This window comes from Ornithorhynchus anatinus, chromosome 2, assembly GCF_004115215.2.
Source record: "Ornithorhynchus anatinus isolate Pmale09 chromosome 2, mOrnAna1.pri.v4, whole genome shotgun sequence".
Lineage (NCBI taxonomy): Eukaryota > Metazoa > Chordata > Mammalia > Monotremata > Ornithorhynchidae > Ornithorhynchus > Ornithorhynchus anatinus.
In genome coordinates, this window is record NC_041729.1 from 90,067,627 (window position 1) to 90,091,107 (window position 23,481).

The 23,481-nt window shown below is 39.4% G+C and overlaps 1 protein-coding gene across 6 annotated transcripts in view; it reads left to right on the top strand.

Moving 5' to 3' along the window:
• Positions 1-23,481, top strand: part of AHI1 (Abelson helper integration site 1) — a 248,316-nt gene that overhangs the window by 120,147 nt on the left and 104,688 nt on the right. For all 6 annotated transcript variants that reach the window (XR_003754689.2, XM_039911176.1, XM_029052155.2 and 3 more), the window contains one exon: positions 7,048-7,165. Coding sequence is in view for 5 of the 6 variants with exons in the window: in XM_039911176.1 (XP_039767110.1) it covers positions 7,048-7,165 (118 nt within the window). In the remaining variant the exon portion in view is untranslated. The remainder of the gene's footprint in view (positions 1-7,047; positions 7,166-23,481) is intronic.

Sequence of the window (23,481 nt, forward strand, 5' to 3'; positions counted from 1 at the left end):
AATGTAATTTTCCAAGATTGAGCAGCTCATGCTCTATTGTATCATAATTCAATTTTTATAGAAACATTGTTGTCTCTTTGCAGTAGATAAACATGCATTGCTACATTCTTCATGAATCTTTCTTACAGCTTAATAGTGAATATAGGATGACTTCATAGTTATTAAAACCCATATATATCACATAAATACTTTATTGGAAATTCCCATTGTATTTCTTGGAGAAATGGTTTACAATAATAAGCAAGACCTTTGGAAATGGGTGTGAGGTAGTGGTGTGAGGTAGTTTCCATTGCCAGTTCATTAAGTAGAATCAGGCTTTTATAAAAAAAAAAAATACTTTCTTCCCATCAAATAGAAATATTAACAGCATGGACTTTATCATTACCAACATTAATTTGAAATGTATAACCTTTGGTTTTCTTCCAATTTTTATTCACATCTCTGCAATCCAGCATTAAGAGCATTTCTCCCCACAAATAATAAATCTGTTTCTCTGAAATCTTGAGCACTTTACTTTAGATATGTTCATTTTAAATTACGTTTGCAGTTTTGGGAAGACATATTTGTCTCCACTACTTTTCAGTATTCTCCAGCCAGGAAGCCAGGTAATAAGCCCTTTTAGAGACCTTTTTAGTTCCCATCTTGTCTGAGACACCTCACCACCTCCCCACCCCCACTCCCACCCCCAGACACACATACTTTAATTGAAAAAGCACCTAAACAAAAGGCCTCATTTAGCTAATGAGCATTTTAACTCTTAATTGAAGAAGCCGCATTCCAGGGTCAATTGGAAGCAGCATGGCCTAGTGGATGGAGCGTGGGCCTGGAAGTTAGAAGGTTATAATCCCGGCTCCACCATTTTTCTGCTGTGTGACCATGGGCAGGTCACTTCACTTCTCTGTGCCTCAGTTACCTCATCTGTAAAATAGGGATTAAAACTGTGAGCCTCATGATTAGCTTGTAATAATGATAGTTACAATTATGGTATTTGTTAAGTGCTATGTTCCAGGCACTGTCCTAAGCACTGGGCACTGTATCTACCCAGTGCTTAGTTCAGTGCCTGGCACATAGTAAGCACTTGACAGATACCAGAAAAAAAAGCCCAAAGGTTTTTGGATTTCGGAAGATGTTTTCCTCACTCCTTTTATTTTATTTTTATGTATTCTGTAAGTGTATATGTATATGTAAATATTGTTCCTCATCTCAGTTATTTCATCTCATTTGTCAGTGTTTTTTGTGTCCGGCAATAAGTTGCAGAATGGCATAATTTTGTAACATATGTTGTATTATCTACTACTCTAATTTTAAATTCAGGTTAAAATGACACAGGTTTTGCAAGCCAGTACACAGCAGGTACCGCGTAAATCACACTTGGTGGTTGTAAATAGGTTGATGCCTAAATCTAAGATTGAAAGCTGTCCTTTTTCTCCACATTTTGTAGAAACACTCATTCTGATGTTTGCCAGTTCTGCTTGAGGAGAGCAAACAAAAGCTTCTATTATCAGGACTTACAAGGAAAACTTCACTTGGTCACATCTGTTATGATGAGTAAAAATACACAAAAGACAAGGAAATAAGAACTTTCTGAGAATAAGCCTTCTTATGAGTTAGTCCAGCCGAGCTCAAAGCTGACTCGTATAACAACAGCAAAAGCCCTTTCCAGAGGAAAGATTACAGGAAGGTCTTTTAAGAAAAAAAAATCTACCCAAAGAAGAATGACACTGTCATCTTCAAATCTACTATATCATAGTTGCTCGTGGACTGATTTAGATATTTTTATTGAGACCATAGTAACTGATTTGGAGATATTTCTGCATGTGGCTACTCAAAGACATTTTTTTGAAACACGAAAAATCCTGATCTAGAGTCAGCTGGTTAAGACTGCAAGTAGATTTTTGGTCAGGTATATTCGCTGAGAGTATTTGGCAAAGCAGACCTCTAGGACCTAATAATCATCTATCAGCATAGCCTGGTTGAAACAGAATGATTTTGGAACTATGTACCAGTGTTCCCACCCCACAGATTTGGATGCTGTGAATTATAACTTTGCGTGGTCTGTTATCCCCCCAGTTTTCCCTCGGTGGGAAGTAGTAATAGCAGACTTTGAGTGCTCCCTATGTAAGAACAGTCCTGAATTCCCAGGGTTTGTAGCTCACCCCTGACTAGTCGATAAAGGGGCCACTCTAGGGAGGAGTCTCAAGTCATGCTAAAGGGGAAGCTGGAACCCTCCCCGGTGTTTTTCACCCCCTTCCCCATGTATGCTTCTTATGGGCAGGGAATGTGTCTACCAACTGTTATATCGTTCTCTCCCAAGTGCTTAGTACCATGCTCTGCACACTGTAGGTACTCAGTAAATATCACTTGATAATTTGATAAGATTATAAAATTCTGTGGGTGGGAAACAAGTTGTTTGGTTCAGTTGTATTCTCCCAATCACTTAGTGTGGCGCACCCAATAAATACCATTACTTCTACAGCTACTACCAGTAAGTCCGGGCAGCAGATTTTAATCAGACAGAATCTTGAGTCTAACAAGAGTTACATTCAACTCTTGATGATTAGATTAGATTGTAATCCCATCATTGGGCAGGGATTGTCTCTATCTGTTGCCGAATTGTACATTCCAAGCGTTCAGTACAGTGCTCTGCACATAGTAAGCGCTCAATAAATACTGTTGAATGTATTCAATGATGCCAACCCCCGCCCAACACACTCATGCATACACACACACACACACACACACACACGTGAGAAAACATCCACATAGAAAACCCAAAATCTGTCAGCGGTGACAGTCAGATGATCCGTATGAGCTTTTGCTGAAACCACCATTGCGAATCCTCTAGTCATTGCATTGAAAATGAGTTGAAGGCATTTCATTATGAAGAAACTTGTGACTTCAGGATTTTTTCAGCCAAAGGACATTTGTTTTGCTCCAAGCAGAATAGGATATAGATTGCCCAGCAATTACCACACATGGTTCCAGGCTACCTATTGGGGATTGTATTGGATGCTTCGTTTTAGTGTTACAAGCTCTTCTAATTCTGAGGATTTACCATCAGGACGCTTATACTTCATTAACCTTTCAGAGTTTTTCAGTGGAAGAGTCAAGGAGTTCTCAAAACTAGAATGTTGGATTCAGGACTCCTCGAATCTTTCAGCTCCTTAACCATTTCTGAAAAGAGCCCCTTTCAATCTCCATCTTCTAAACTGAACAAAAGGTGTGTGATTAATGCTAAACAATGTAACTGGCTTATTAGAGGTATCTGGATATTTTATTAAATAGAAGTACTAGCCACATAATGTGATAATGCTTTTAAGAAACAAAGGAAATAACTACAGATTTTTCTGAGAATCAAATATACTAGTAGCTTTTCAATAGTGATTTAAAACCAGTTTGAATAACCCTAGAGCACCAATCTTCTAAAAGAAACGTAACCCAAGTAAAGGCTAATGTGCAATCCAAAATCAGCTAAACTTCATTTGACTTGCAAGTTTGAATGGAAATTAGGCTTCCATATTTTACAAAGGTTATAAAACTTGAATAGTCAGAAAAAGGAGAGATTGTTGTTGTTAGTTAGCTTGTCTCGGCTTGCACTAGTACATTATATTTTGTCAAATGGGCAATTCCCTTTTTTAACATGAAAATTAGCTCCCCTAGAGAATGAATATTTGCATATTTTGCATAGAGCTGCCATACACCAAAAAGAGAAGCAAAGCAGCTTTGTTATAAAGTTGGCAAAGATTCTGGATTTTTTCTTTCTTTCTTCTGCCCTTTTATAAATTTACAAAGTTTTTATTCCTTTTAGTTTTACTCAACCCAGGGTCTGTAGTAAACTGCCTTTGACAGAACTGTGGTTTTTGCATGAAGCAAGCAGAAAGTGTGTTGTGAAAAGAGGTAGATTGGTGTAGGCTATCTTGGCCAACCTTTCTGTTGTTGAAAATTATTAAGCAATTCCTTTCCACAGCATATATTTCAAAAATAAGATTGCTTCACTCCACTTAATGGGTATTATTACTTTTCTTCCTCAATTTGAAGTAGTGAAAATATGTAAGTAACCCTTTTTTTTACTCTTATATTTCCAATTTGAGACCACTGTCATAAATAATAATTATCCCACCCAAAAATTGAATTATCTACCCCTTTATCTTGCTGTTCAATACTTTACAGACATTTAAATAGGCTTTTAAGTAATATGTCAGTGAAGAACAAAATGATAAAAATGCATAGCAAGAATGTGCAAATGTAGTCTATTTTTCAAATAGCAGCATTTGATTGAGAAAGATTGGCAATATTTCCATTTCTATAGAGGAGTTAAAATACCCATTGACTGAAATATTTTGGTCTTTGATTTAAGAGGTAATTTAAGAAAACTGAAAGGCAAAATGTGTTTATTTCACTAATGTACACCTGCTCTATTGCACTTGACTTCAAAACATATTATTTGACATGTAGTACAAAGAGTTTTCAGTAATACAGAAGTAAAACTGGAAAATGACTCTCAAAAGAGAAATACGTGAAATAATTAAGCGATATATGTGGTGTTTCTAAGTCGTTCCATTCACGTCCGCTCGACCCCCAAATTTAAGGTGGTATCAGTCAGCTAACTATTCTCCTCTTGGTCCAAAGCATATGGGTGTTGGGTTGTCCCACATTTTGAAAAGGAAGTTTGGTTTTTCATCCCAACTTCCTATTGTAGAGCAAATAAATTCCAATCTAATGAAATGTTAGTAAGGCTTTTAAATGGGATTTTAAGTACATAACACTGTTATTCCTTGACTCGAACTATGTGGAAAGTAGCCATCCTCATAGGGAGAAAGACATAAGGACTAATCCTAGGTGAAGTTTGAGTATGCCCAAGAGGATGTGAGGTTAATTTTTTTTTGGCATGGTATTTGTTAAGTGCTAACTTATGTGCCAAGCACTGTTCTAAGCGCTGGGTAGATACAAGGTAATAAGGTTGAACACAGTCCATGTCATGCATAAGGCTCTCAGTCTTAATGCCCATTTTACAAATAAGTGAACTGAGGCACAGAGAAGTTAAGTGACTTGTCCAAGGTCACAGAGCAGACAAGTGAGCCACGTAAGAAGCAGCGTGGCTTAGTGGAAAGGGCCTGGACTTGGGAGCCAGAAGTTGTGGGTTCTAACTGGCTGTGCCACTTGTCAGCTGTGTGACTTTGGGCAAATCACTCAGTTACCATATCTCTAAAATGGGGATGAAGACTGTGAGCCCCACGTGGGACAACCTGATTACCTTGTATCTTCCCAAGCATGTAGAACAGTGCTTGGCTCAGAGTAAGCACTTAACAAATACTATTATTATTATTATACTGTTATTAAAGTGGCAGAACTGGAATTAGAACCCACATCCTTTTGCCTCCTAGTAATCTAATATTGCTAATTATTTGTCAAACTTTTACAATTCTTGTTCTGCGTGTTATATTCCAAAGTATATTTTTAATTCTGATATATTTCCCGCCTCCAAGTCACATTCCAAATATAGAACACATTACAGCATTCTGATGTCTGAAGCCAGTGATCATTTTAACACTTACATCACTGTATAAAGATAAAAGGCATTTTAAAGTTAACTCGGAGGAAGTGTATACAATAATACTTCTATATGATAGTCAATTCCAAAAGTGTTTTAGATGACTCCTAAGTGAGAATCCTGTAGCTTTTTGTCTGTAACATATTGTGGGTTTGAAGAACAATTGGAGAGAGTCAGGAACCCATTTTCATATTACTAAAACTCTAAGGATACCATACCAGAAGGATTGCAGATGGAAGTGGAGCGTTCTGGGAGAGATGTGTCCATGGTGTCATTATGGGTCGAACACGACTCGACGGCATAAGACAACAGCAACAATGCTCTGTGTAGGAAAAATGTGTTGGAAGATAGTTGGAAATAGTTGGAAAAATGTGTTAACTTACCCAAGTTGCAATTTTGCAGTCGCCCCTTATAGCTCAAAGGAAATAGCTCATTTAGCTTGTTTTGTTTAATCATGGACATTTTTAAATTGAATATGAAGGTCAAATAAAGTATGCATACATCATTTGAGAATCATTGGGAAGTAGATTTTGGAGGCTTAGAAACCACTGCTATTGGGTAGTTTATTACTTATGATTTTTTTCAATTTTCCTTTTGTGAATATTGAAAACATTTTCTTTTTATAAGTTATTTTGTATTTCATAAAATTAACTGCACATCTGGGTTGGATTTTTTTGCCCCTGTTCTGGTAAGATCAAAATCTTTGAGCTGGACAAGCACAATTCATTCAGTTGAATTTATTGAGAGCATATTGTGTGCAGAGCACTCTGCTAAGCACTTGAGAGTAACAATACAGCAATAAACGGACATATCCTCTGCCCACAAGGAGCTTACAAAAGAAAATACAATGTCTTATTTGCTCATGAAAACTGTAAATTCTCATTATATTTCATGTATCTTTGTATTTGGGTGACATCTGGGTTTTATCTATCATCAAAGAAGTAAAAACACAAACTTTAAGAAATTTCAGTGTCTGGATCATGAGAGTACCTGCTGTTTTGTTGTCTTGTGAATGCTTCTTTCCTTCATTTTTTAATTTTTATATCCTAAACCCTCCCATCATTGTTTAGAACATATCTTATTTTCTTTGCCTAGTTAATCATAATGCTGTCTTCTAATATTCATTTCATTTTCACATCTAAAAAGGCAAAATGCCAGTTTATACCACGCGGATTTTATTCCATTCATTTTGCAGTTTTACTTCTCTGAATTAACCCTAACTGCCACTCTGTGTCCTCTCCACCCTGTTCAGCAGTGTACTTGCAACAGACGATTCCATTTGAAATCATGAGGTGGTTCAAAATTTTGCTTCAGAAATTTCCATCCATAAGGCAAATAACAGCAAACCTAATCGAGTCACACCATTCCTTTGTGACTTTTCTGAATGTCCCGGTCTGAGTATTTTCAGTAAGCAAATATTTCGCATCCAGTTTTTGCATCAGTAAGTTACCCAGGAAATTACGCTTTTAGTTTCTGATTTGCCTTTCCTATTACAGGCCAGCTCAAATCTCTTGCTTCCTGCTCCATCACTGTGCTCACCACACTCCAAGTTGAGGCTGCCAAGCATGCTGGGCACTCATCTGATTCCACAGCATTCATGTACCACTCAAAGCGGTGAGCCCCTTTCTTACTTTGGTTATTATTCTGCCATTCAGCTGTGTTATCTGATGAGTATCTTCTTTCCTTCTTACAGGAATTGGCCCTATCTTATAGTAAATTCTGTAATCATTAGATTCCCATACTCTCTTTGCTTGATCCAGTTAATATAGAAGTCTAACTTCCCATTTTATTTGGGATTTCAGAGCATTCAAACAGATATTGCTGATTTTTAGTTGGGTTCTCTCAACTTATTTTCTATGTCTAATCCCTTTCTTTGTGGATCGAAGAATCAAAAACAGTTTAGTAACCACCCGTATTAGGATGCATCATGAAGAAGAGAAGGTGGGCTGTTGGACAGGAGGAGGTTTCAGTCAGTAGAGATGTCCTGCGTATGGGCATGTTATTAAGCTATGCAAAGAAGTTATTTATAAAGTTCTAAAGCCATCATTAGGTTGAAATAAATGGTACAGTTGTAACTTCTTTTCAGATCACTGTTTTAAAGGTATTTGAATAAGGTCTTGAAAAGAAAGAGAAGAATTAAAAGGAAGGCTAAGTTGTTGATGTTTTAGTATTAGGATTTCAGTTTCTCTGGTCTTTGCGTCTGACCTGATTATTTTGCATCTATCTCAGCGCTAGTATAGTGCTCGGCACATAGTTAGCACTTAATAAATGCCACAGTTGTTATTAGTTTGTTTAATTTCATTAGGATTATATACATTATTGCCAACTTTTTTTTCCTTTTTTGTTCAGTGGTCCCTATGAAAAGGGTGGTAAATGTAGTTGATACCTAATCAGGTGTCTTTCATTAACTTTGCCCAGCTAAAAATAATATACTGTCATCGAATAGTGTTTGATTTCACTTTCCTTGCATTAAGGTTGCCTTACAATATGATGAAGAATAGTTTGTATTTTAACTTTGACCAATATAGTTTTCCTATTTTGGACAGTGTAAATCCTATAAATATGGACTGTATTTATTATGACAAATATTTATTAAAAGCTTACAATGAGAGAGGCACTTAAATAAGACCTGGAGCAAATCTCTAGAAATCGATAAAACTTTCTTTGGTTCAAAAAATATTCATACTATCAATAGCAAAGGTCAGATAGGTGGCAAAAAATTCAAAAGGGAAGATCATTCAAAGTTCAGAGATTATTCAAGGTAAATTAAAATTCAACAATGATAGTCACAATAATAGAAAGTTGGTCAGTTTGTTACTCCTCTCTCCATTTATCTTTTCCTAGCCTGTTTGTTTGTTTTCTTGCTCTAGAAACCTAGTTAGCAATTGAAAATGGTATATTATAAAAAGCTTCTTGGGTGTTGAGCCCTGTGTTAAGCCTTGGGACAGAAACAGTAAACAAGTTAGGCACATAAGAGGCTCTCAAGCACCCACTGTGTTTGTTTTTTGCACTTGTGTTGTCAGAAATACAATTCCAGTCCTTTACTAGACTGTAAGCCCTTTGTGGGCAAGGAACTTATCTATCACCTCTGTTGCATTGTATTTTCTCTAGGGCTTAGTACAGTGCCCCGATTAGACTGTAAGCCCGTCAAAGGGCAGGGACTGTCTCTATCTGTTACCGATTTGTCCATTCCAAGTGCTTAATACAGTGCTCTGCACATAGTAAGCATTCAATAAATACTATTGAATGAATGAATGAATGCTCTGTACACAGTAAGTACTCAGTAAGTACCATTGATGGCACTGTGCTGTAGTAGAAAGAACACAGATCAGGAAACCTGGATTCTATTCCCAATTCTGCCCTGCTCTGTGATCTGAAGCTAGTCACTTAGCCTCTATTGTGTCTCATTTTCCTCCAATGTAAAAGTTGGGGGGAGGACAATATCTGCCTCTCATTTTCACAGTGATGTTGTGAAGAAAGTTGACATCATTTGTGTGAAGGCGGTATGGAAAAAAACATGAGTCTGTATACACTCAACGTATTATTGATTGAGCAGTGGGGAAAAGGCCCAGCTCATTACTATTCTAAGTAAATTTTGCATGATTTTCCATTTGCTTTTCAGGGGAATCTTAGGGTGTTTTCCTTGAAAAGAGTTTATATTTAAATCACAAAATCAGCAGCATTTAAAAAAGAAAGTCTTTAGCTTTGATTTGGATTTAGAAACATGGTTTGTTCATAATAGGGGAATGTCCAAACTTTCAATTTTAAGAATTCCATTTACTAGAACCTATTTCCATGATCTGTTTCAATGAATAATACTCTCTTGCAAGGTAATATCAACATATTTTGATGGTTTCATTTCATGAAGCTCTCTCATGAGAAGAGTAAATGAATAGGGTGAAGAGTAACATAATCTAAGATTTAAATGCCCCTCCTCCCCCTGCTGAGTTTTGGATTAAATGAGAACTTCATGAGTTCCACCAGAGAGCACTTAATAGATTTTTCAGTGCAATTGTTGTTCATGTATGTTTTAAAAGAAAGGAAAGATAATGATCCTTGATGGCATAGTGGGTAGAGCACAGGCCTGGGAGTCAGAAGGTCATGGGTTCTAATTCCGGCTCTGCCATTTGTCTGCTGTGTGACCTTGGTCAAGTCACCTCACTTCTCTGGACCTCAGTTATCTGTAAAATGGGGATTGAGACTGTGAGCCCCACATTGGACAGGGACTCTGTCCAACCCAATTTGCTTGTCTCCACCCAGCACTTAGTACTGTGCCTGGCACATAGTAAGCACTTAACAAATACCACAAACATTATTATTATTCACCAGTTTGGTTGTAGAATATAGATTTATAGCTCCTGGTGGTCAGGAAATATGTCTAACAACTCGGTTATTTTTGTACACTCCCAAACATTTACTATAGTGCTCTGCACACAGTAAGCACTTAATAAATACGATTGATCTGGTTTTGGTCTTTGGCTTTCAAAATTCCAGGGAATTCCTATGTACTTCAACTAATCCTGTCAGGATTGTGGTGCATTAAGTTAATTGCCCATCACTTTTGTAACGTCTCTTCATCTAGGTAAATCTGATTAAAGAAGTTGCTACAAGAAAATTTTTAAATTTAAGATGTTTTGTGGAATTACCATATTTGTGGTGTTGGCTACAGTGAGGTAATGATAATTACAGCTCTAATCAGATATATTTTGTAGTCAGGAAATGAATTGGTTTGTTGTTTTATTTTTCTTGAAATCAACATTTAAATTGCATAATCGTATTTATAACTGTATAAACATCAATTAGTCTTTTCAACACCCTTGAGAGCTAGACAAGTGTGCAATTATCCCCATTTTACAGATGAGGAAACTGAAACAAAGATTTCATAATTTTAGTTGGTTACAGAATATGAATTTAGACAAGACCAGTCCCCAAATCCTGTCCTTTTTCAAACTTCCAGGCTGTTCTGATTTCTAAATTCCATGCCACCAGGAATTTAAAATAATATTTACCCAAATTGAAAATTGCGGCATACTTAGGGATTAAGTTAAAATAATAAATGAATAATACTTTCCAACCCACACTAATATATCTCTTTTGCCTAAAGCAGCAGACTACCTAACCAACTATTGTGGGTCCTTCCGTAATACAAGGTTAAGTGATCTAATGATTTAAGGGTACAGATCCAAGTGCATAAGCAGGTTTGGAAATGAGGACTTAATCCGATTAGGTCTCTTTGAGGTGGTGTGATTTTAGAAGGGCTCTGAAGCTAGGGAGAGTGGTGGTCTGTTGGACCTGAAAGGGGAGGGAGTTCCAGGACAGAGGGAGGATGTAGCAAAGGGGTTGACAGCAGAGTAGATGAGATTGAGGCACAGAGTGTAGGTTGGCGTTAGTGGAGATAAGGGTGCAAACTGGTTTGTAGTAGATAAGTGAGGTAAAGTAGGAGTGGGAGAGCTGACCGAGTGCCTTCAATCAATAATTCAGTGGTATTTTTTGAGCTATTATTGTGTACAAAGCACCATACTAAGTGCTTGTGAGAATCCGATGCAAGAGTTGTTAAAAACTCTTGGTAAGGAGTTTCTCATTCCTTCATTCAATCGTATTTATTGAGTGCTTACTGTGTGCAAAGTGCTGTACTAAGCACTTGGGAGAGTACAGTCTAACAACAGACACATTCCCTGCCCACAAGGAGCTTGCAGTCTAGAGGGGGAGGCAGACATTAATATAAATAAATACATAAATAAATTACGGATGCATACATGTGTTGTGGGGATGGGAGGGAGGATTCATTCATTCCTTCAATCTTTTTTATTGAGCTCTTACTGTGCCCAGAGCACTGTAGTAAGCTCTTGGAAAGTACAATTCGGCAACAATGATGAATGAATGGAGCAAGTCAGGATGATGCTAGAAAGGAGTGGGAGAAGAAGAGAGGAGGGCGTAGTCCGGAAAGGTTTCTTGGAGGAGAATTGCTTTCAATAAGGCAATTTCTGCTTAATGCAGTTGTGGCTGGGCAACTATTGGGGGTTTTTGAGGAGTGGGTAGATCTGGACTGAACTCTGTTTAGAAAATGAGGTGATGAACATTACTGCCACTGAGAAATTGATGTAATTTTTCTTTTCAATTGATTTTATTGGATTTGCTCCATGCAGACTCAGCTAATAAGTCTTCCCCATCACTTTGCAAATAAAGAAGCAGTTTGACTTAGGGGATAGAACACAGGCCCAGGAGTCAGAAGGTTGTGGAGTCTATCCCAGCTCTGCCACTTGTCTGCTGTGTGATCTTGGACAAGTTGCTTCACTTCTCTGTGCCTCAGTTACCTCATCTGTAAAATGGAGATTGAGCCTGTGAACCCCAGGTGGGGCATGGACTATGTCCAACCCGATTATCCTGTATCTACCACAGTGCTTAGTACCGTGCCTGGCACATAGTAAGAGCTTAACAAATACCATAAAAAAAATCCCCTGTTCAGATATTAATGGACTTTGGGCTAAAAGACTAGTAAGAAAAAGTTGATTGAATCCATCTGTTTTTTAATGGCCCAAAAGTTAACATTATTTTCCATCTTAAGAAAGGGGGTTGGTAACTATAGAGAAGGAAGATAAAATGATCTGGGTATAGGTCATTTTCATATGGGAATACACTGAAAAAATGGACTTTTCAATCTGGACAATGAGAAGAAATGCCTGAAATGAATAAATAAAGGGAGAGTGTTGTCAGGGTAAATGTGTAGTTGCTGTTAAGCACATTGAACAATACTAGAACCACAGTCTACCCACTGACTCAAAGGTATCAAGTTCATTTCTAAGTAAAGGAGATGGATCTTGACTAATTGAGAAGTAAAGATGCAGTTTTTGGTAGACAAGTTGCATAAGCAGAAAATAAGGTTCCACTAAATTCATTGATAATTGATCTGTAGAAGGAAAAGTAAGGGATGTTAGAAGTGAAGTCCCTATCTGTTGGTTAAATAAACATCGTTCAACATGAGAGTCAATCAATCATATTTATTGAGTGCTTACTGTGTGCAGAGTACCGTACTAAGCACTTGGGAGAGTGCAGTATAACAGAGTAGGTAAACACGTTCCCTGCCAATAAAGAGGTTACAGTGTTGAGGGTAAGACAGATATTAATATGAATAAATACATAAATTATTGATATTTACTTAAGTGCTGTAGGGTTGAGGGAGGGGTGAATAAACAATGTAAATCCAAGTGCAAGGGCAATACAGAGGGGAGTGGGAGAAGAGGAAATGAGGGCTTAGATAAGAAAGGCTTCTTGGAGATGTGCTTTTAATAAGGTTTTGAAGGTGGGGAGAGTGAACATCTGTTAGATATGAAGAAGGAGGGCATATGAAGTGTCGGCCGTGAGATAAATGAGATCAAGGTACATTGAGTAGGTTGGTATTAGAGGAGCAAAGGGTGTGGGATGGATCATAGTAGAGAAGCAGTGAGTATAGTAGGAGGGAGCAAGGTGAGTGAGGCCTTTAACCTTCCTTTCCAAACTCCTAGAACGAGTCGTCTACACTCACTGCCTTGAATTCCTCACTTCCAACTCTCCCCTGGACCCCCTCCAATCTGGCTTCCGTCCCCTCCACTCCACTGAAACTGCCCTCTCAAAGGTCATCCATGACCTCCTTTTTGCTAAATCCAATGGCTCCTACTCTATCCTAATCCTCCTCAACCTCTGAGCTACCTTTGACACTGTCAACCATCCCCTTCTCCTCGACACTTTATCCAGCCTTGGCTTCACAGACTCTGTCCTCTCCTGGTTCTGCTCATCTCTATGGCTGTTCTTTCTCAGTCTCCTTCGCGAGCTCCTCATCCCCCTCCCATCCCCTAACTATAGAGGTTCCTCAAGGGTCAGTTCTTGGTCTTCTTCTGTTCCCCATCTATACTCACTCCCTCGGTGAACTCATTTGCTCCCACGGCTTCAACTATCATCTCTACGCAGATGACACCCACATCTACATCTCCTCCTCTGTTCTCTCTCCCTCTCTCCCTCCAGGCTCGTATCTCTTCCTGTGTTCAGGACACCTCCACTTGGATGTCCACCCGCCACCTAAAACTCAACATGTCCAAGATTGAGCTCCTTATCTTCCCTCCCAAACCCTGTCCTCTCCCTGACTTTCCCCGCACTGTGGACGACGGCACTACCATCCTTCCCGACTCACAAGCCTGCAACATTGGTGTCATCCTTGACTCTGCTCTCTCATTCACCCCACACATCCAATTTGTCACCAAAACCTGCCAGTCTCACCTTCACAACTATGCCAAGATCCACACTTTCCTCTCCATCCAAACTGCTACCTTGCTGGTTCAACCTCTTATAATATCCTGATAGGACTACTGCATCAGCCTCCTTTCCGATCTCCCATCCTCCTGTCTCTCCCCACTTTAGTCTATATTTCCCTTGCTGCCTGGATTATCTTTCTACAGAAACGCTCTGGTCATGTCACTCCCCTCCTCAAAAACCTCCAGTGGTTGCCTGTTAACCTTCACATAAAGCAAAAACTACTTGCTATTGGCTTCAAAGCTCTCCATCACCTTGCCCCCTCATACCTCACCTCCCTTCTCTCCTTCTACAGCCCAGCCTGTACACTCTGCTCCTCCTCCTCTAACCTCCTCATGGTGCCTTGTTCTCACCTGTCCCGCCGTCGACCCCTGGCCCACATCCTACCTCCGGCCTGGAATTCCCTCCCTCCTCATATCCGCCAAACTAACTCTCTTCCTCTCTTCCAAGCTCTACTGAGAGCTTGCCTCCTCAAGGAGGCCTTCCCAGATTGAACCCTCCTTTTCCCTCTGCCCCTCCTCTCCTCCCCATTCCCCCTACTCCCTCCCTCTACTCTACCCCCTTCCCCTCCCCACAGCACTTGTGTATATTTGTTACTCTATTTTATTAATGATGATATCTGATAATGATATCTGTGATTCTGTTTATTTCGATGGTAATAATAACGTTGGTATTTGTTAAACGCTTACTATGTGCCAAGCACTGTTCTAAGCGCTGCGGTAGACACAGGGGAATCAGGTTGTCCCACGTGGGGCTCACAGTCTTAATCCCCATTTTACAGATGAGGTAACTGAGGCACCGAGAAGTTAAGTGACTTGCCCAAAGTCACACAGCTGACAAGTGGCCGAGCACTGATGCCTGACTACTTGTTTTGTTGTCTGTCTCCCCGTTTTAGACTGTGAACCCTTTGTTGGACAGGAATTGTCTCTATCTGTTGCCGAATTGTACATTCCAAGCACTTAGTACAGTGCTCTGCACACAGTAAGTGCTCAATAAATATGATTGAATGAATAAATGAATGAATAAAGCTGATGATAAAGAATTTCTGTTTGTGGAGGTGGATGGACAACCATCACAGGTTTTTGAGGAGTGGGGAAACATGGACTTGAATGGTTTTGTACAATAATGATTTGGGCAACAGAGCACAGTAAGGATGGAAATGGGGAGAGACAGGATGCAGAGAGATCAGGGAGGAGTCTGATGCAGTAGTCACGATAGGATAGGATAAGTGCGTGGATTAATGTTGTAGCAGTTTGGATGGAGAGGAAAGGGCAGATTGAACAGTGTCATAAAGATTGAACATACAGGATTTGGTTACAGATTGAATTTGTGGGTTGAATGAGAGTGATGAGTCAAGGATAATGCCAAGGCTACGGACTTGTGTGACAGGGAGGATGGTGGGGCTGTGTACAGTGATGGGAAGGTCAGGGAGAGGCCAGAGTTTGAATGGAAGGATAAGTAGTTCTGTTTTGGCCATGTTAATATGAATGAATGTCCAGGACACTAATTATACTTTTCTTCTAAGTGGCCTTTGGTTCCAGCGATGGTGACATAAAGCACTGGTCTGTCTACTCCATCGTTCCAACTTAAATGGCACTACTTGTGTTCTTGTGGGGTTTTTTTGTTTTGTCTTGTTCTTGTTGCAATTTAGTACGATCCACCTGTCATTGGAATTGTGAAGACAAAGAGTAGGTCTGTGGGATTCTTTCCCTCTTCAGATCTTATTCAAGTTCCCTTATGCAAGATTGACAGTTGTTGCCTGAGGATGCTGATGACCCTGTACTTCCTTTCTTACTTAGATTAGGGCCTGCTACTCAAACTGGCAAGGAGCTTGTTTTTTTGGTGGTTTTTTTTTTTTGGAGGAGGGGAGGTAAGAGAAGACATGGCAAAGAATGGGGATAATTTCGAGATACTCTCTCTTTCACTCAGTCACTCAATGATGTCCCGATTCCCCAATGTCTTGGAGTTGGAACCAGAGTTACATGTGTCTAGATTGTAAGCTAGTTGTGCACAGGGAATGTCTTTAGTGTTATGTTGTACTCTCCCAAGCACTTAGTACAGTGCTTTGCACATAGTAAGCACTCAATAAATATGATTGAATGAATGAATACCTCCTTGGTTTTACTGCATCACTTTAACTCAGATATCAGTGTGTGAGATTAGGGGGAATCATGATTGAAACAGCAGGTTCTGTCAAAAAATTATCTCCCCTAAATAAACTCCTCTTTTGTAGATGAGTTGACTGAGTTGATATTACACTTTTGACAATAAATACAGATAGGGGTGTAGCATTTGAAGTTCATTCAATGCAATTTGAAAATATTTATCCCATGTAAATCCAGATTATTTCACTTTATACAAATTATCAGACTAATTCATATCTAAAAATCTCACACTTTTGGATGCAGTCATTTAGGTCAACATAGATTTTTCAACTTCAGTTATCTGGATTATTGATATATTTAGACTCATGCAAAAATCAGATTGCCTGGAAAAATTTTTTTGGCCAAATCAAATTATTTTCTTAGACAACTAACATTTTTTAATGTAAGAATTCTTATACAACTGTGTAAGTTTCTTGTGGCATTTAGTTGCTTTCAAAGTTTTTACCCTTTCTTTCTCCTTAAAAGTAGAGTAGTAAAATCTTTCTAGTTTTGTAGACACTTCAATATAGGAACTTCCCAGATTTCTAGTTTCAACAATACTTATTTGTATTATTTTCAGGATTTTGGATTTCCTTAGTTGAGTGCTTTTTTTTTTAACTGAAGAAGAAACCTGATCTGTTGTCTCTCACATGCATGTATAAGATATACAGTCATCCAGAAACACTGGCTTTTTGAGAGAGTACTGTTGAAGTGTAAAGCTATGTATTCAAGAACATGATTTTAATGGAAAAGCTAGGATATCCTTATGTAACCTATTTCAAAAGGTAGATTACATCTGTGTTAGAAACGTGATGGTTCTTGAATGGAGAAAAAACCCACTTTGGCAAAAATGAGAACAATTAGAATGATTCTCTCAATAAACACAGCTGATAGTGAAAGGGGTTTTCCATTTTAAAGAAAGTGAAACTGTCTTCAAAGAACTCTTTCTCTGTCATTCTCTCTGAAGGTATTGGCAGAACTAACCGTTGCCATTGTAAACCTTCCATCCTATTTGATGGACTTGAAGCATTAGTTGAAAAAGAGTATTGTATCAAGATATTCTCTTATTGTTACACAGAAACTACAAGGACCATTTTCTGTTTAAACGAAAAACCAGAATAGGTTTATTTTGTGATAAACGTTGTCATATACAAATGCATTGTCCAGAATGTCTTGATTATCTGTAAGCTAGTTGAAACTTTGGAATATCAGCAAAAGACCTGCTGAGTCGGGGAAAAATTATCATTTAAAGAAAAACCACCTTGTAACAGAAACACTTACAACCTTGCTTCCAATGGAATAAATGGGCTATGCAATGGCAACCTTTTTATCCAATTTCAAATGTATCACTTGAAATTTGTCTGACCGGGGTTTATCCAAAAAGTTATTTTTTTACTTTTCAATCCCGCCTCTGCCACTTGTCAGCTGTGTGACTGTGGGCAGGTCATTGAACTTCTCTGGGCCTCAGTGACCTCATCTGTCAAATGGGGATTAACTGTGAGCCTCAAGTGGGACAACCTGATTACCCTGTATCTACCCCAGCGCTTAGAACAGTGCTCTGCACATAGTAAGCGCTTAACAAATACCAACATTATTATTTTTTTTACCATATTTCTTAAGCACTTCCTATGTTTCCAGCATTGTTGTAAGCACTGGGGTAAATACAAGTCATTCAGGTCAGACACAGTCCCCGTTTCACATGGAGCTCACAATCTAAATAGGAGGGTTGACGGATATTGAATCCCCATTTTGTAGATGGGGAAACTGAGGCACAGAAAATTGAAATAACTTGCTCAAAGTCACACAGCAGGCAAGTGGTGGGATTGGGATTAGAACCCAGGTCTTTTGACTAGGCCTGGGCTCTGAAGCAGCATGGAGGATAGAGCATGGGCCTGGAAATCAGAAGGTCATGGGTCCTAATCCCAGCTCCTCGACTTGTCTGCTGTGTGACCTTGGGCAAGTCACTTATCTTCTCCATGCCTCAGTTACCACATCTGTAAAATGGAGATTAAGACTGTGAGCCCCATGTGGAACAAACTTTGTACCTTGTATCTACCCCAGCACTTAGAACAGTGTTCGACACATAGTAAGCGCTTAACAAATACCATTAGTATTATTATTATTATTATTTACACTAGGCCATGCAACTTCTCATGGGCTTCCTGTGAACTCTCAGTTGTCAGAGGACTTTACTTGACTTTTTTTAGTTCCCTGGTGTACAGGTAGTAAATAGCCAAACACTTCCACATGAAAGACAGTTTAAAAATTGTGTTCTTTTTGAACATAAGGTGGATTCTTTTGAATCAGAAACCTGGTCTGATGTGCATTTTTTTTCTGATTCGAAGACTATGAACCCTATGTGGGATAGGGATATAAGTACTGTGTATCTACTCCAGCACTTAGTACAATGCTTGACACAAAATGTTGAAGAAATACAATTATTATTGCTAATAATAATACTGTGTTCCTAGATTTATTCTTAAACTGTGTAATGAATAATCCCAGCTTCAAAGCCACTCACAGTTGTATTCTCCAAGCCTCTGAGTAATCTACTTCCATTCTAATTCATTTGGAGATGCCCTGGTGGAAAAAAGATAACAGAGATGGACCAACTTGGGTCTTTCTCCATGTCCAGAGTTGTGACGGGAGAAGACAGGACTGCCCACACTCCTGCAGAATCATCCAGAGGTGGGTGAGGCATCAGCTTCCACACCATATAACTCTTGGCCCATACTGCTTCTTGGCTCCAGAGTAAGCACTCAGTAAATACCACTGATGGTGATGATGATGATGATGGTGATGATGGAATTTGGAGCAGGAACAAAAGAAAACTGAAATTCTGGCATGAATCCTACATGGTATGGTATGGTATGGAACTGGTATGGAAACTTGGCCAACGAGTGAAAGGAACAAGGCGGTTGCTGTGGTTGCCGTCATGTTTGGTAACTGCTGTTAGACTCTCAGATGGACTCTAGATGCTCTGTTACAGCTGCTGCCTTGCCCAAGGGCTGACTTTAGGCAGTATCCTCTGCAGGGTGCACTATCAAAGCGGACTGAGCCTGACATGACATCAGAACCAGTGGTGGTGGGGGAAGCGGTGTAGACACAGCATCACTGGGTTCTCCCCTGGTTGGACATGGCTTCTGTTTGAATAGTGACCCATAAGGAAACTGAAGTGGTTATATGTGGGCAGGGAATGTGCCTGTTATATTGTTTGTGTTTTACTCTCCCAAGGGCTTTATACAGTGCTACCGTAAGTGCTCAATAAATACGATGTATTGATTGATTGATTGATTGGAGCAAGAGGAGTGTCAGGGATCTCTTCCTCCACTCCCTCCAACTCAAGAAATACTCTAGATTCAGTGCTTTGAGCCGATTTCTGTATGTCATCATGTTAAAGCAGGTGCAGCAGGTTGTAAGGAATCACATGGAATTCTACAAGCACAGCATAACATAATATGTGGGACAGTATGCGGTGGTAAGTCTTTCCCTCCCTAGGGGTGGTTAAATATCTGCTGTAATGTACTGTGTGGGTCAGTGGAAAGAGCACGGGCTTTGGGATCAGAGGTCATGAGTTCGAATCCCAGCTCTGCCACTTGTCAGTTGTGTGACTGTGGGCAAGTCACTTCACTTCTCTGTGCCTCCATTACCTCATCTGTAAAATGGGGATTAAGACTGTGAGCCCCACGTGGGACAACCAGATTCCCCTGTATCTCCCCCAGCGCTTAGAACAGTGCTCTGCACATAGTAAGCGCTTAACAAATACCAACATTATTATTATTATTACTCTTCCAAGCATTCAGAGTAGTGCTCTGCATACAGTGCACTCAATAAGTACCATTTAATCGATTGATTGAAACTGGTCCTATTCACCTCCTATTACTAGTTTGCAATTCCCACACAAGATCTTAAAGGTTCCATGCTGGGTTTTTAACTAGCCAGGTAAAATGATTAAGAGCCAGTATCCAGTTTTTTTGTTTGGTTTTTGGGTCTTTTTGGGGAGGGACCAGGGTGTGTGTGTTGGGAGGGTGGTGTTAGGGTTTTTTTATGCTATTTGTTAAGTGTTTACTATGTGCCACACACTGGAGTAGATCCAAACTCAACAGGTCAGACACAGTCTCTGTTCCCCATGGGGATCCCAGTGTTAATCCCCATTTTACAGATGAGGTAACTGAGGCTTAGAGAAGTGAAGTGACTTGCACGAAGTCACACAGCAGACAAGTCGCAGAGGTGGAACTAGAACCCAGGGCCTTCTGACTCCAAAGCCCAGGCACTATCCTTTAGGCCATGCTGCTTCCAGTTATTGGGACTGTTGAGGTGCTTTCTAAATTGGGAGGATTGGTTTGGGGTTGGGAGTGTGGGAGAGTAGGAAGGTGGGAGAAGAGGACTCCCTGAAGGGGTAGTCAAAAAAGGGAAGGGTTGGCTATCCTCTCCAAGCCAACTGTCTCCCTAACTCCAGTTAATGTCGCCTGGGTGAAATTAATCAGTAGCATTAATGAGCATCTGCTGTGTGCCAAATACTGTACTAAGCACTTTTGAGAGTCCAATAGATGTAGGAGTCTTGATCCTTGTCCCCAGGGAGTTTACAGACAAATTTAGGAGACCAACAAATCATGATAATAACAATAACACAGGCTGAAAGAAGAAGTGGTTCAGTAGTGCAGCATGTTAATCAGTACATACAAGAGTGCAGCAGGATGTTTGAATGCAAAAGGAATGAGATGATATTTGAGAAAATGTAACCTGGGAAGAAGAAAAATTAATTAGGGAAAGTTTCCTGAAAAAGGTGAGGTTTCAGAAGGGCTTGGAAGCCATCTCTTATCTGATTATAGGGCATTCTTTTTTCATATGAATTATTCCCAAGAAATCTATATATCGTATACCCTTGGGTGTTCATTATCTTCTTCAGACCAGGAACATACCTTTTACTATACAGCAGAAATTTTTTTTGCATAATTCTCCGATGTTCTTTGAGTATTAATCCACTCCCAAAGGTATTCAATTTATAGCTGAGCTTTTGTGTAAATAGTTTTGGAAAGTGACTGAGAAAAAGAAATGGAAACAAGGGATACTCATGCCAAAAAAAAAAACCCCAAAAACAAACAATATCACTCCAAAATGACTTTTTTTTCAATCCTTCTTAAGGTGGAATCCTTCAGATAGGTCAGTTTAGCACGCCATAAAGCCTGGGTCAAGACAGCTGCTGACGAAAACAATGATGGTGAAAAAATACACAGAAAGTTGAGGCAGATTCAAGTGAACAGAGCATAGCACTTTGCTGTCACAAGGTGCCTTCCTAGTACTTAAAATGCAGTTCAGAATGATACTAATCTGGAAATTAAAGTCAGTATGTTTCCCAAGAGTGTAATGAGCTTTGCAAAAAGATATGACCATCCAGAACCCAAACAAATATTTGTTGCTTTTTTACCAAATGAAAGAAATAGCAAGTGTCGGGAACTATTGAGTAGTGGTAAAGTACTTTATACAAAGATAGCACTGAGGTAGAGATGTAGTTTTCCCATCAAACTTTCTACTGACTTTATTGGGGACAGGTGGGACTAAAACATTAATCTGTATAATCCATAGGCAAAATAAAATCAGTTAGTGATATTTATTGAGCAGTTACTGGGTGTAGAACACTTTACTTAGCATTGGGAAAGTAAAATAAAGTTGGTAGACATGTTCACTGCCTACAAGGATCTTATAGTCTAGATGGGAGACAATAAGATAAATCTAGAGGAGAGACATAAGATAATTTAAGATAAATTAAGGATGTGCACATAAGTGCTGTGGAGCTGAACGTGAAGTGAATAGCAAGTGCTTAAAGGGTAAAGATCCAAGTGCATAGGTGATACAGAAGGGAGAGGGAGTAGGGGAAAGGAGAGCTCAGCTGGAGAAGGCCTCTTGGAGGAGGTGTGATTTTAGTATGGCTTTAACAGTGGGGAGAGTGGCAGTCTGTCATATAGGAAGTGGGGCAAAGTTCTAGGACAGAGGGAGGATGTGGGCAAGGGGTCGGCAGTGAGATAGATAAGATCAAGGAACAGTGAGTAGGTTGGCTTTTAGAGGAGCAGTGTGTGTGAGCTAGATTATAGTAGGAAATCACTGAGATTAGGTAGGAAGTGGAGAACTGTTTGAGTGTCTTTAAGCCAATGGTAAGAAGTATCTGTTTGATGCAGAGGTGGATGGGCAACCACTGGAGGTTCTTGAGGAATGGAGAGGTGTGGACTGAACAGCTTTAAAAAAAAGTGATTTGGGCAACATGAAGTATAGGCTGGAGTGGAGAGAGAGAAGAATCAGGGAGGTCAGCGAGGAGGCTGGTATAGTAGTCAAGGTGGGATAAACTCATCCTCTAAACTGTAAGATCATTGTGGGCAGGGAATGTGTCTGTTTAATTTTACATTGTATTCTCCCAAGTGCTTAGAACAGTGCTTGGCACACAGTAAGTGCTCAATAAATATAATTGAATGAATATGATACAGGCTTGTATCAGCGTGTTGGTAGGTTAGGGATGGAGAGGAAAGGGTGGATTTCAGAGATGTTGTGAAGGCAGAACCAACAGGATTTGGTGACAGATTGAATATGTGAGTTGAATGAAAGAGGTGAGTTAATGGGGTTTCAAGGATAACTCCAATGTTTTGGACTTTGGAGACAGGGAGGATGGTGGTGTTGCTCACGGTGATGGAAAGTGAGTGGGAGGAAGGGGGTTTGGGTGGGTAGATTAAGGAGTTCTGTTTTGGACATGTTAAAGTTTGAGGATGTCGGCAGGACATTCCAGTCAAGATGTCCTGAAGGCAGGAGATTGAATTGAGCCGCAGAGAAGGAGAGAGGTCAGGGCTGGAGAGGAAGATTTGGCAAATGTAGAAGTGGTAGTTGAAGCCATGGGAGTGAATGAGGTTTCCAAGGGAGTGGGTATAGATGGAGAATTGAAGGGGACCCAGAAATGAGCCCTGAGGAACTTTCAGAATATCCAGATTAAGGATCAGAAAAAAAGCAGTCAAGTGTCTGTTCAAATGTATAGATTGTTGCCTGAGTGAAGTAACAATAACGAGGGGATTTAAACATTAAAAACTAGATTTTTTGACATCAAATTTAATTAAGATTAAGCCTTGGAGAATATTGGTGAGATTTATCTGACAATCACAGAGGGATAAAAACAGATCAGTGGATAAGTGTTTCTCAGACATTTTGAATGAAGAAACTTTTTCTAGCACTTTCATTAGATGCATTCAGAAAATCCAAAGAAAAATTAAATGTTCATTTTTTTCCTGGTTATATAGGAAAGTCTGAAGCAGAAAGTTTTTGGATATCCCTGTTTAAGACTATCAAACAAGGTCTAGTCTAATCCTTGAAATTTTATTGTGATATTTAGGCATACTGAATGTGCGTCTCTCTGCATATATATGTCAATTATTATTCTATAAGTATAGTGAACCTCAACAAGAATTAAAGACTCAAGTTTTCGGCCCTAAACCTGTGCTTATATAAGCAAGGAACGTTAGCCAG